At 39.2% G+C, this 13,219-nt stretch overlaps 1 protein-coding gene across 1 annotated transcript in view; it reads left to right on the forward strand.

Moving 5' to 3' along the window:
* Positions 1-13,219, forward strand: part of alpha-Catr (alpha-catenin related) — a 278,683-nt gene that overhangs the window by 162,845 nt on the left and 102,619 nt on the right. The window contains exons 3-4 of the mRNA XM_089245109.1: positions 2,082-2,268; positions 5,845-6,020. Of these exons, the coding sequence (XP_089101235.1) occupies positions 2,082-2,268; positions 5,845-6,020 (363 nt within the window). The remainder of the gene's footprint in view (positions 1-2,081; positions 2,269-5,844; positions 6,021-13,219) is intronic.

A 13,219-nucleotide genomic window follows, 5' to 3' on the forward strand; every position in this document is an offset into this window, starting at 1 on the left:
ACGTCGAGGCATTTCTGTTCCTCGGACTAAGAAATCGAAATAAACATCGGTGAGAATTCGATATCGAGAGCAATTCATGCATCGGGGAACCTGGCAGCCAGAGCGCAGATGGCAAGTACTCACCAGGAAACGCACAGAGCGTTAAAATCTTTCAGTTACTGTATCTAAGAGCATTCCTAAATATCCCCCGTTGTTAAAACACTGCTGTAGAAAGAGTTATTGACAATGAAGTTGACTTCAGAAATGTGCTGTCTCTGAAACTAATAGCATTGTTTAAAAGCCACCGATATACAGGGTGCCCTGCAAGTCCTAATTCGGCCTCTATCTTATCAACCGTTCGTTGTAGCAATTTAAGAAATGCTGAAAATGTGTTCAGGAATCACTTTGTATCAGTTTCAGAGTGAAAATATAGTATGTCTTGAAATAAAAAAAATCTATTTTTATATTTTTTATATTTCTACTTTTGAAACGTACAGAGTCACTCTTGAACAGATTTTGAGCATTTTGTAAATCAGAACCCTACCTCTACGACGAACGGCTGACGAGATAAAGGCCAAATGAGAACTTACAGGACACCCTGTATATGTTCATGTTGAAAAAATCAATTTCTGCTTACACTAGTTATTGAAAACATTTATTTGTCATTGCTACAGCAAGGATGAAAAATTTGTTGCGTTTCACTGAGTATGGTATCTTCTTGTGACCACACAAAATCACCTTATTCCTAAAAAATGTTTCCAATGTAACTTCATTGCCAAATACTCTCTGTTATCAGTTGCATTATCTGCTGCCAGCACATTTTCGAAAAGCCGCTGTTGCCATTGTTCAAGACTGGCTGCTGTCAACAGAATTTTTGAAGATTTCCCTCTTGCCAAGAGGAGCATCAGTGAAGACTCCCTTCTGTCAAGATGAACATTTTTGAAGACTTACTGTTGCTAAGAGGAACATTGTTAAAGACTGCAGGCAAAAAAGCATCCGTTGAATATTCCTTGTTTCTAAGATGAGAATTGCTGGAGACCCCCTTGTTGTAAAGAGGAGCATTGATGAAGATTCCCAGTTTCTAAGAATATCATAGTTGAAAACCCTGTTTCTAAAATGAACATTTTTGAAGATTCCTTGTTGCAAAAAAGGAGCACTGTTGAAGACTTTCTGTTTGTAAGAGACCATTGTTGAGTTGCTAAGAGGAGCATCGTTGAAGACTCCTTGTTGCAAAAAGTAGAATGGTAAAGATTTCCCGTTTTCAACAGGGACGTTGTTGGAGTCTTTCTGTTGCCTGTGATATTGAAGGTTCCACTTTTGCCTAAAATACTCATTAAGGCTTACGCTTTCCTTCAAGATAGTACTTGGATATTATCTGCCTATCAACATCATTGAAAATTCATTGTTAATGAAAATTCACTCTGTCGCCAACAGAATTGTTGAAACCTAACTTGTGCGTAAGAGTTGTTAAAAATTTAATGTTGCAAATAGTAGTGTTGAAAGACTCCTGTGTTCCTAATAACGTTTTTGAGGCATCACTGCTGTTGGCATTATTGTTAAGAGCTATCTATAGTTTACATCATCATTTACGGTTCACTGTTGCCTACTGTATTTTTGTCAATTCACTGCATTCACGTTGCTGTAAGAAATGCATAGAGTTGTCAAAAATACTGCAGAGAAGAGTGGATCATCAACAATGCTGGGTGTGGGGGTAATTAATCGTCAGTAATTCACAGTATTTTCTATAACATTGTTGAAGATTCATTGTTCCCTACCGCATTTCGAACGATTATTTGTTTCCCCTCAGTATTACTGAAGACAGTGTTTCGATGTCATTTTGTTCATTTCCGTTTTGCCATTTTGCCACTGTCATAACATGTATCGTTGGCAATTCCTTTGGTGCCAATAACGCATTGAAACCCGTCACAAGTATTGGAAACAAATTTTTTGCTGGTGACGCTACTGAAAACTCATTGTTGTTAATGAAGTTGTTTTAAATTAGTTTTTATTCCATAAAGCAGAGTGAAATTTACCAGTTGCGTACAAAAGGGGAAAAAATGAGAGCTCATGAATGACTTTGCTGCTTTAATATTTTGTTCCAGATATCCACCTACAACTCCAGAGACAGATCCAGCAGAGGGGACAAGACGCTCAACGCGATAGTGAGATGCGGTCAAGCTGTCCACTTGTCCGTCGACAGATTCGTAGCCGTCGGCGAGTCCATCGCCGATGACAACGCTGAGATTAAAGTGGACATGTACGAGGCATGTAGGGACGCCAGAGCAGCCGGTAAACACATTCAGCAATTGCATTAATAACTTTGCACCATTAAACTAAAAAAAATGTTTTTCTCACCAACGCTACACAACACATTTTCCATTATTTACTATGCAGGGCGATTCAGAAAAACATGGCCAAATTGAAAGGGCAATTCACACAGACATACGATAAGTCCAAAATCACATAGGAACATACAGGCAATGGCATATTTACGGGGGGTGGGGTTAAGTGGCCTACAGAACAGGGTGGCTAGTTCAGAGAGGCAGTAAATTTTGAGTAATGAGTGGGCAAGAAAAGCAGTAGAATGGGAGAAAAGCGGCAAACATTATTTTTTTTTTGCTCACGGGAGGTCAAACCATAAATATGCCTCTGCTACAGAGTGACCAAACCAGTTTCCTAGCGAATTTGTAAGCAGGTAAGTTACCAAAAGCGTGACCTAGAGAGCCAGAGACTAGGCCAGTAAAAAGGCAAAAGAGAGTTTATGACCGGAATAAGGTGCAAGTATGTGATTGACCAAAAAAGTGACCAGCGCAGCGTGGGATCAAGTCGGCGAGAGATCATAAAAGTGACCTAGAGCGAGCATTTGAATGATCAAAACAGTGAGCAAGCATGTGATCAATCAAAAGAGTGAACTAGGGAGTACGCACCTAAATCATTGAGTGACTTATAGAGCGACCTAGATAGCAATGGACCAAGTCAATGAATGACCAAAAGAGTGACCTCCTCTTCCTAACCAGAACGTTGCCCGCCGCTCTGTTTCACGAAAGAGGTATAAGTAGGTGGTGAAAGATCACTTTAACGCACACCAACTCCGGTCATATATCACCATACGGTGATTTCTCAACAATGGAGTTTGGTAGGAAATGAAGGCGCCATCTATAGGTGGTCGCTGCAGGTTATATAGGTGGACAGTTTTAAAAAAGTGACGTTGAGTGTATGTTTAAGCATAGGAGTGACCCAAAGAGTGACCTAGTAAGCAAGGGAACCGGTCAGTGTACGTACAAAAGATTGACCAAGAATGTGTGACGAAAAGAGTAATTTAGCGGCAGAGGTATCTTTACATGGGTTGGGGGGTTAAGCAGGTTATAGGGCAGTAAATTTGAGGAATGAATGGTCAAGAAAATTAGACTAGAATAGGAGAAGGACGACTTTGTGTGTGACCACACAAGCGGCAAAATCATAAACCCGCCTCTGAATGCAGTGCCCCACAATCGACTGACGGTTTTCAAAATGGTACAAAAAGTAATGGTGACAGATATTGAAGCCATTCTTGCGGAATATAAATGCACAAAATCAATATTTTTCAGATGCGTCACTCATGTTGCCACGTGTTGTATAATTATCAAAATAAAAACAATAACTTTTAATATGGAACCCTGCGCCCAAAAACCCAATTACAGTGTTACCTGTCTCTCGTGATACCAACAAAAAAACATTTCACGTTTCTAAGTGCAATATTTAAATTCAAAAATATCAGTGAAAAATTGGGAAAGAACGGCATAAACTAACAGACAACGCTTCTTTCCCAACTTTCCTCCGATTTTCGAATTCAGATATCTCTGCGAATACAGTATTGCACTTAGAAAAAATGGAAAATGTTTTGTTGTCATCAGGAGAGACAGCGCAACATTCCTTGCGACATGAATGACGTAGTTGAAACTCCTGACTTCGCACATTGTTATATTCTGCAAGAATTACTTCAATATCTGTCGCCGTGCATTTTCTTGCTATCTCATTTTGGAAACCGTCAGTCGATTGTGGGACACTCTATATGAAATGCTTGTCAAATTATAGACTGTAATACCATGTCTGTATCCCCGGGTAGTGAAAGGCTTCGTTCCATTGCGGGACACTATGTAGGTGCGAAAACGCCATTCGGAACCCCGCTACAGGGAGTTGTTGCGTCACACACACTTCAAAGCGATCCCGAACTCAGCAAGCACCAAGTCGCAATTCTGACAACATAAATAAGTCAGAGGCCCGCACAGACACTCAGAATTTTTAACGAATCGGTACATGCTGCAATGTGTAGTCTGAGGGTATGTGTTGACCCGTAACGTATTTAGGTTGTCGGAATCGCGACTTGATGCTTGCCGAACTAGGGATTGCTTCAAAAGTGTGTGACGCATCGACTCCCTGTAGTGGCTGTGGATGGCGTTTGCGAACCTAAATAATCCTGTGTGATTTTGGATTGTTATCGTATGTTTGAATTGCCCTTTCAGGTTGGCGGTGGTTTTTTCTGAATCACCCTGTATATACAGGCCGTCAATTTTTTGCTCATCAGATATTTCTGCAACCATTCAATTTAGAGAGAGAAACGTACTTCCAATTGAATTTTTTTTTCAAATGACGTGTGTGCAATTACTTGAAATGCCATATATTTTCCAAAGAGTAATGTACAGGGTGTCCCATAAATTAAAAAAAAAAAAATTAATGGAATTGATATCTCTCTCTCTTTTAATATCATTTCCAGTGACGTGAGTAGTAGTGTTTGCTGCGTTTCGGGAGTGGTTCGGTTGTTTTTTGGTGCGTTTCTGGAGTAGTGCAGTCCCACTCCAGAAACGCACCAAGAAACAACCGGACCACTCCAGAAACGCACCAAAAAAAACAAAAAAAAACAATCGAACCACTCCATTTGACCATTTTTGTCGCACCACGGTCATTTTCTGCACACGAGGGTTAAGTAGACCGGGACCTACAGTTTATTGCCGATTCCGAACGGCAGGCTTGCTTTTTTATACTCATCGAGAGGTTGGTGCGCTGACCCCTCGATGGGGTCTCCTTGCGGTAGCAATTTTTTGCTGCGGTCAAGTCGCCGTTTTTTTGTTCTACCCGTGTCAGGAAAGTTGTCTGGCAAAGACGAACCGGGTACCGAACTCGCGACACCTCTAAAGATCCTTTGGTACTTTAGGCGAGCCTCTTATCGACCTGGCTACCGCGCCCCGGACCACTCCAGAAACGCACCAAAAAAACCCCAAAAAAAAAAAAAAAAAACAGAACCGATCCAGAAACGCACGAAAAAACAACCGGATCACTCTAGAAACGCATCAAACGCACTGGTTTCCTCAACGAAACCCTCGTTCAATTTTCATCCTTTTATGTGACCCAGTGATTTTAAATCGGAATCGCCAACGTTTGCTGCAATGGACTCTAGTTGCCGAAGAGACATTTGCAAGTTGTGTGTGGTGCTTCCCCCCCCCCTTTTCCATTTCACATTTTTGCCCTACTACTTACTACAGGGCCTTCCTGTGATCTTAAGAGATCATTATAGCAAAGAACTACAATTGTTTCCTGGTGTTGAGTGCACCTTGACATAATACGGCAAACGTTGACTGTTCCGAAGATGATGTCACTCTCCGCTATTACTACGAAAGTTTTGACAGCTGGCTGATGCGAAGGAGGAAAGAGGATCCGTTAGCTTTGTGGTCTAGGGGGCTATAGTGCTTCCCTTGTAACTGAGAGGACGTGGCTTCGGACCCCCGCAAAGCCCGTCGAATTTTCATTCCAAGATTCATCTCCGCATCAGCCAGCTGTTCGAAACCTTCGGGGTTGACTGTTCGTTATATTTTTAGTTTGTCTCTGCAGGTTCTATGATAGAGCACTTGTGTGAAGTTCAGCACGACGATGGGGGACAGCTGAGGCCTTATGCGGACAAGCACCACTTGGTGAGAGCTGCCAGATCCCTCTTGTCTTCGGTCACCAGAGTTTTGCTCCTGGCGGACACTGTCGTCGTCAAGCAGTTGCTCAGTACTAAGGACAGGGTAAGGCAGTAGTGATTCCTGGTTGAAGTAAACAGATTTTTTTTGACAAGATACTATCAAATATGTACTTAAACAACGTCAACAAAATGTAACAAAAACGAAACGTCACTAGCGCTTTTGGGAATGTGTCGAGACGTGTCACTGACACAGGAAAAACTATCCTTTGGAATTTCTATTTCATGTCTTAACCCAGGGGGTTCTTAACTCTCTTCAGCTGAGACCCAAAATCAACAATATGATATCAATTTCGCAACCCATCGGTCTATTTTTAATTTTAAAAAATTCTTAAATTCTTATCCAAAATATCTTTGACTAACAATATGTTCGAAATCAGTGGAACCAGCCCATGGCATCTTAACAGGTCAGCCAACGGGCCCCCGAAACAAACAGGGGCCACAAACATAGCCCTCACAAGAGTGGGGGCAGATAGGGCTTCAGTACTGTGGCCCGGGACGATTCTCATTATTTTTTTTTTACGCTATAGATTCACTATAGAGGGGGCCCGCCGAAGATCCCAGCCTAGGGGCCCTGCTCCTGGACGGGAGGGCCATGACCCCAAATTATTGAAAGATAATTCTAGAATGATTTCTTTCATCAATTCTAGAATTACATTGTTCTTTCCTTAATTTCAAATTCTCGTCATATCTGAATTTTCATTGATGTTTGTTTAATGTTACGTAGATTATTTTCAGTATTCTTGTTCATTTATGTAACAATGTAATGTCATTTAGGATGCCGACTACTTCCCCACAAAAAATACTGTATATTATAAAATCATGGCTCGATAGATACGACCCATCTCGGGGGGCCCCCGAAATTGGTTATTTTTTGGTCGCGACCCATAGGTTGAGAAACCCAGTCTTAACCCTTTCAGACCATGGTGCCACATTTATGTGGGTAGCTTTTTCTCACTGTAGAATTTTTCTGTTCACCCCAGGGAGTTAAGCTCTGGCTTAAAGGATTGTGTAAGTTTTGAGTTAGAAATATGGTTAATATACGAACTTTAAGGACAGTACTTAAAGTTGAGCTTCCAGACGAGAATTTTGAGATCGCTTCCAGGAGAAAACCTCCGGGAAATGTGTTATTTATTACATAAAATTTAGTAATAAAATTCTGTAAAAAACTGTGTGTGAAGATGAATATAGTATGTATCACCTTGGCTCAAAACATTTGAACGAAATGAATAAATTCTTCATAAAAAAAATTGAAAAAATTAAGATTTGCCGGCATTTTTTGAGTATCAAAAATGCAAAAACATTTTGAAAATTTCAAAATAAATAAATAAATAAATAAAAGTATGATCGGGTCTGAAAGGGTTGAGTGCTCTACAAGACCTCCAACATGCATTGAAAAATTAATAAATGTCGCCTAAAAAACGTCTCGTACTCAGAAAATACTGAACTGTTTTGAGGAAATTTTAAACTTTAAAAACGATCAGATTTATTAGAATGGCTGAAATTATGAAACCTCGCGGTTTTCTGTCGGAAAATAACTAATGTCTTAATTAATTTGGAATCCGCAACAAACAACTTTAATTCATTATAAAAGTATCCGAATGAATCACTTCAAATTACGGAAAGAGACTGCGGAAGACCGTCTAGACTTACATCGATATTATTTCTTGCCAACATTATGCTTAGGAGAGAATTGTGTGGGAGAAGTCCAGAAATTGTGTGGTGGAGTAGAAATTACCAGACTTCGCAAAAATGGAACAAATTGACGTACGAATATGGGGTTTGATGGCAAATTTACGTGAAGAATTTGATTCCTTTTATACAAAAAATTTCCTGAATTTCTCCGATTGAAGAGACTGCAACTTTATCTCAATACTATTTTGCGGACAACAAATTGTCGAAAGGAAACTTGTTTCCACAGCGTGAAAATGCTTTATTGAGCGGTCTAGTTCCAAAAGCAGATAGATCCGATTTTTTTGCAGTGTGAAAGTAGCAGTTGGTTGCAAAACCAGATGAGTGAAGATATTAGTTTCAAAAGCCCAGATGGATCGCATAGCTTGGTTGCAAAACTAGATTGATCCTATAGCTTAGTTACCAAACCAGACTGATGCCACAGCTTGGTTGAAAATCCAGATAGATCATTTAGCTTGGTTGCAAAACCAAATAGATCGCACAGCTTGGTTGAAAATCCAGATAGATCCCATAGCTTGGTTGCAAAACCTGACTGATTCCCATAGCTTGGTTGCAAAACCTGACTGATTCCCATAGCTTGGTTGCAAAACCAGATAGATCTGAAAAAAAAAATTTCCTGTAGAAGTAATTTTATATAGAGCTAAAATTTGGTAAAGATCCGTGTCTACCTAATACCAATTTGTAAAAAAAAATTCTTCGATAAATAATGCAGTTATTCAGTTTCTTGTTTCTCTTGCAAAATTTGTCAAAAGTTTTCTGTTTTTGAAACCAAGACGACTCTGTTTAGACAGTATTTCTCACATCATTTGTTAAATAAGCTTTTCCGTTGCTTGGAAAATCACATTCTTAACAAGAACTCATCAAAAAAGTGCATTAAAATAAACCTGCTATTATTTATGTATTAGTTGTGATTCACACTGTGGTCGCAGAGACTTCCGAAATGGGTTCGGAGTTGCGCCACTAGAGTTTCACTAATTATGTATCGAAAACCAAACATTTCGTTTACAAGCATTTTTTGAATTCGAAATACACCCATGTGTTGCGAAGTTGAACATGTTATTGATTTTAAGTCGGGCTAAAAACGTTAGGGACCCATGACTTAGACCTGGTATACACTATAAAAGTATGATAAAAGTTCTTTTACAAAACTTGAAAAACAAACAATAAGACTATTGATTATATTCGCTTAAATGTAACCGACGCACATTTTTCAATTTTTATAAAAGAAATTTTATAAAACTTTTATAGTTTAATCCCGGTCATAAACTCCAAAAAACTGTAGTTGTTCATACTTTTCCTATCAGGCAAAATTTTATGAGATAAACTTTTGTACGACTTAATAAAAATCAGAATAGCAAGAATCTTGGTGCAAACTGCATACTTGTGACGTGGCTTGTAAAGCCCAGATTAAACTATAAAACTTCCACAAATATGCATTTATAAAACTTGAAAAATGCAACTAATAAAGCTACCGGATACATTCGGCCAAATGCAACACATAACCTCATAGATTGCATTTTTAAAGTTTTATAAATGTGCTTTAATGAAACTTTCAAAGTGTAATCCCAGTCTCACAGTATAAAAATTGGATAAAATATCTTTTACAAAATTTTTATAGTGTAATTAAGGCTTAAAACCGGGATCGCACTATAAAAGTTTTAGAAAAGTTATTTTATACAACTTCAAAAATGCAACTAAACAACGCATCGGTTACATTCGAGCAAATGCATCCAATTTTTATTGGTTGTTTTTCTCCTTCAAGTTTTATCAAAAATCTTTTATCAAACTGTTATAGTGTAATCAAGGCATAAGACAATTCATTTAATTGTTATGACTCTTTTATCACTTATACAACTGATTAAAAATAGCATATAAGCTTGATCTCAAACTTACATATTCGCATGAGTGACCTCCTCTAGACCAACCGTGACCCCAGCTCTGTCCACCCCTAGAGGATATAAGTTGGTTCGTCTCAGGAGACGTGGGCTACACATCAGTGACCTATAATTTATGGCTAAACGAGAGAATCTTAATTTAGAGTAATGTACTTTTTTCCCATATACAGGGTGTCCTGTAAGTCCTAACTCGGCCTTTATCTTATAAACCGATCGTCGTAGAGGTATAGTTCCAGCTTGAAAGAAAAAAGTTCGAAATGTGTTCAGAAACCACTCTGTAACAATTTTGAAAGTGAAAATACAATTTGTCATTAAAAAAACAATCTAAATTCTTATATGCCCCCACCGTTCTCTCACTTCTAGTTAGAAAGTTGTTGCTCTGTCTCTTGTTCGTTAGTTTATGCCAGGCATCATCAACACAGTGCTCGCGAGCACCATGATGCTCCCTGAAGCACCTAGAGAGCTGATCTGGTGCTCGCGAGCATTTTATCAATGTTTCAATTAAACCACCTTGTTCAAATTCCATTCAAGGATCGAAATCATCTAGATTCCGTGCATTCGTGCATCAAACTTGCCATAAGGATGCCCTTCTTTTAGTGATGGGTAAGGGCAGTGCTCACACGACTGGAAAAAGGTTGACGACCTCTGGTTTATGCCATATATGCTCAACCCGTGGCTCGCGGGACAAATATGGCCCTCGGACTCATTTTATGGGGGCCCGCGACCTCAAACCTACTTTTGTAAAATTAAATTGAGATGCACATTTACGGAGAACTTTGGTGAGACACGGTAATGATCCGCATCACTTAAATGGCCCGCGGCACATTTCCAAATTACATAAGAGTTTGGCGACATATTCACAGATTATTTAAGTGACCCGAAACACAGTTCCAGATCGCATAAATAAAGCGCGCGTGCGGCGTATTTACATATCGCTTGAGTGAACCGCGGCACAATCGGAAATCATTCAAATGTTTAATAATTTAAAGTTCAAATCACTTAAGTGGCTAAAGGCACATTTCTAGATCACTTGAGACACTCAAAACACAGTACTTCAGTGGCCCGTAGTGCAGTTCTGCATCACTGAAGCAGCTGCCGACATTAACGACACATTTACAGCTAACTTAAGTGATCCGGGGGGGGGCACAGTTTCAGAGCATTTAAACGGCCTCCGGTGCAGTTCCACATCCCTTATGTTACCCGCGGCTAAACGGATCACTTGAACAGCTAGCGGCCCATTTTCAGACCATTTAAGCCAGGGATTCTTGACCTATGGGTCGCAACCCAAACTTGATCAGCAGGGACTTTCTAGATGGGTCGTACATACCCACTTAGTCATGTTAGAAACGCACTTATTTGCATTACTGGTTTTACCAATTTCAAAAAGTAAATAGTTCCATGGGACGCGAAGCTGATCTTGTTGATTTGGGGGTCGCTGCTCAAAAAGGTTAAGAACCCCTGATTTAAGCGGTCCACGGCACACTTCACAGATCACGTAAGTGACCCGCGGTGCTGTTCCAGATCACTTTATTTCCCCGTGATACGTTACACGCTTCCAATGGAGTGTAACCCATACGCTCCTTAAAGTTCGAACACCTTTCCCACCACTTTCTCCGATTTTTGAATTCAAATATCTCAGCGAATATTAAACTTAAAAACGTAAATTTTTTTATTTAGGGGAAGGGGGCTCAGAAAATAGGGCTTAGACTCAGTCCTAAAAAAGTTGAAGAACACGGGAAGTATAAAAATTTAAATTTTTTATTTTGTAATACACAGTATTTGCACTCTCGAAATTGGTACAGGGTAATTTCTGAACACATTTTGAGCATTTTTTAAATCGGAACCATACCTCTACGACGAGCGGCTGATGAGATAAAGGCTGAATTAGGACTTACAGGACACCCAGTATAATTATATAACCCACTCTGATTTGGAATCTCATCTCTAATCACCACTAAATTCGGTCGCAGAGTAAATTTATTCCATGATAGCTAATATTTACATAAGTATATACTCGATTATAGGATACCATGGCATAACCATGAACGGGATCATGTTAAAATTATGCAAATAACAACCATTAATCAAGGCAGCGGGAATCGTTTAATGTTACAAACAGCGTTCAAGTTGACAGTAGGGAAGGGAGAATTAAATTTATACTTAACTAATCGATTTACACGAACTGACTTCAAACGCTTTGGAAATTATCAATTACTTTGAAGTCACTTGTACGCCTGCAAAAAAGAAATCATTAGTATAGAACATTTCTTGATAATACGAAAAAAATATATCACTTTTATTTTTCCGATTATTCCAATTTGAAACATCGTAGAGCGACCTGAAACCTCGTATTTTTATAAAATTTGGTTTCATGTCTATGCTTTGACAAGTTTATCGTTTTATCATATATATGGATGTGTATGTATGTATGTCTGTTCTTCATATACAAATCTACATTTTTCGATCGATTGTTGAAAAATTTTGCATCGAACCATAGACTACTTTAAAAGTTCGTCAGAGCTTGGCAAATGCCCGAAATGGGCGAAAATGGCTGAAAATCTGCTTACGTAATACTTGAATGGCCCCTAAGCAACTCGAAGAACAAAACAGATTTATTTTACAGAATAGCTATGTGCACGTATTCACAAGCAGCGATTTAACGAAATACGCTAAACAGAGCGCCTCGTGAGGACGGCTTCTCTCATGGACAAGAAATCTCGTATTTGTACGAACTCCTTATGGTATCAACAAACTCCTTATGGTTCTGCTCTGGCGGTGCTCTTATACAAACAGGGGGGAAAAGCTTCGAGAGAGAGTTTTACCATATTCTAGGAACATCCCACCCTTTCCTTCGGCTTCATGACGTCGCCAATTTATCCAGATGTCGTCAAACGTGCCAAGTCTCTCTTCAATTCGGCGAGATTTACAGAGAAATGCGTTAATGTCGGAAAGATGGCATACTAAATGATAAATAAGGACTATTCACACAATTTTCGTAACACTATTCTGCCACAAAACAATCGGGGGCTGCCACAGAGATTGGTTGATTGATTGATGACTGCTCGCGCCCAGAGCTGTTGTGCAAGGCAACTTCCTCTCCTCAACTCCTGGGAGACTGGGTCGTGTCGGAGAGAGTATCTTCTATTTATTCAACAAATGAAACAATTATATACTCTATGGAAACAATTCATCAGAAAACATTGAGCACGATTCAATCAGGATTAACATAAGATAAAAATGAAATAATAATAAAGTAAATATACCAAAAAGATTAAGCACACGCTAATTTACACCAATTAGCCACAGAGAACAGGACACACACACAATTTATAGATCTTTCCTCTATCTTACCAAACTTTCCGTCGTGAAGAGCTGTTCTGGCCCAACTCACAAGGAAAGGGTCTTAAGGTGACGTCTTCAAAATTTTGACGAAATTACCTCTGATTTTATTCATTTAAATATGCGTAAAAATACGATGAAATCCGGCGGAATTATTACAGATCGCTCAAAAAAAATTGCAAATATGAATTTTTGGAACGCTAATAGAGGGGCAGAGAATGGTTGTTTAAAAATCGCGCAAGTCTAGAATGTTAGATTGACGCCATTAAAACGACACGTGATCAAGTACAGCACAGACAATGAAAGAAAAAAAAAGAGA

Source organism: Pholcus phalangioides, unplaced genomic scaffold (assembly GCF_987345545.1).
Source record: "Pholcus phalangioides strain wild (caught in Gottingen) unplaced genomic scaffold, Ppha-v1.0 ptg000015l_1, whole genome shotgun sequence".
Classification (NCBI taxonomy): Eukaryota; Metazoa; Arthropoda; class Arachnida; order Araneae; family Pholcidae; genus Pholcus; species Pholcus phalangioides.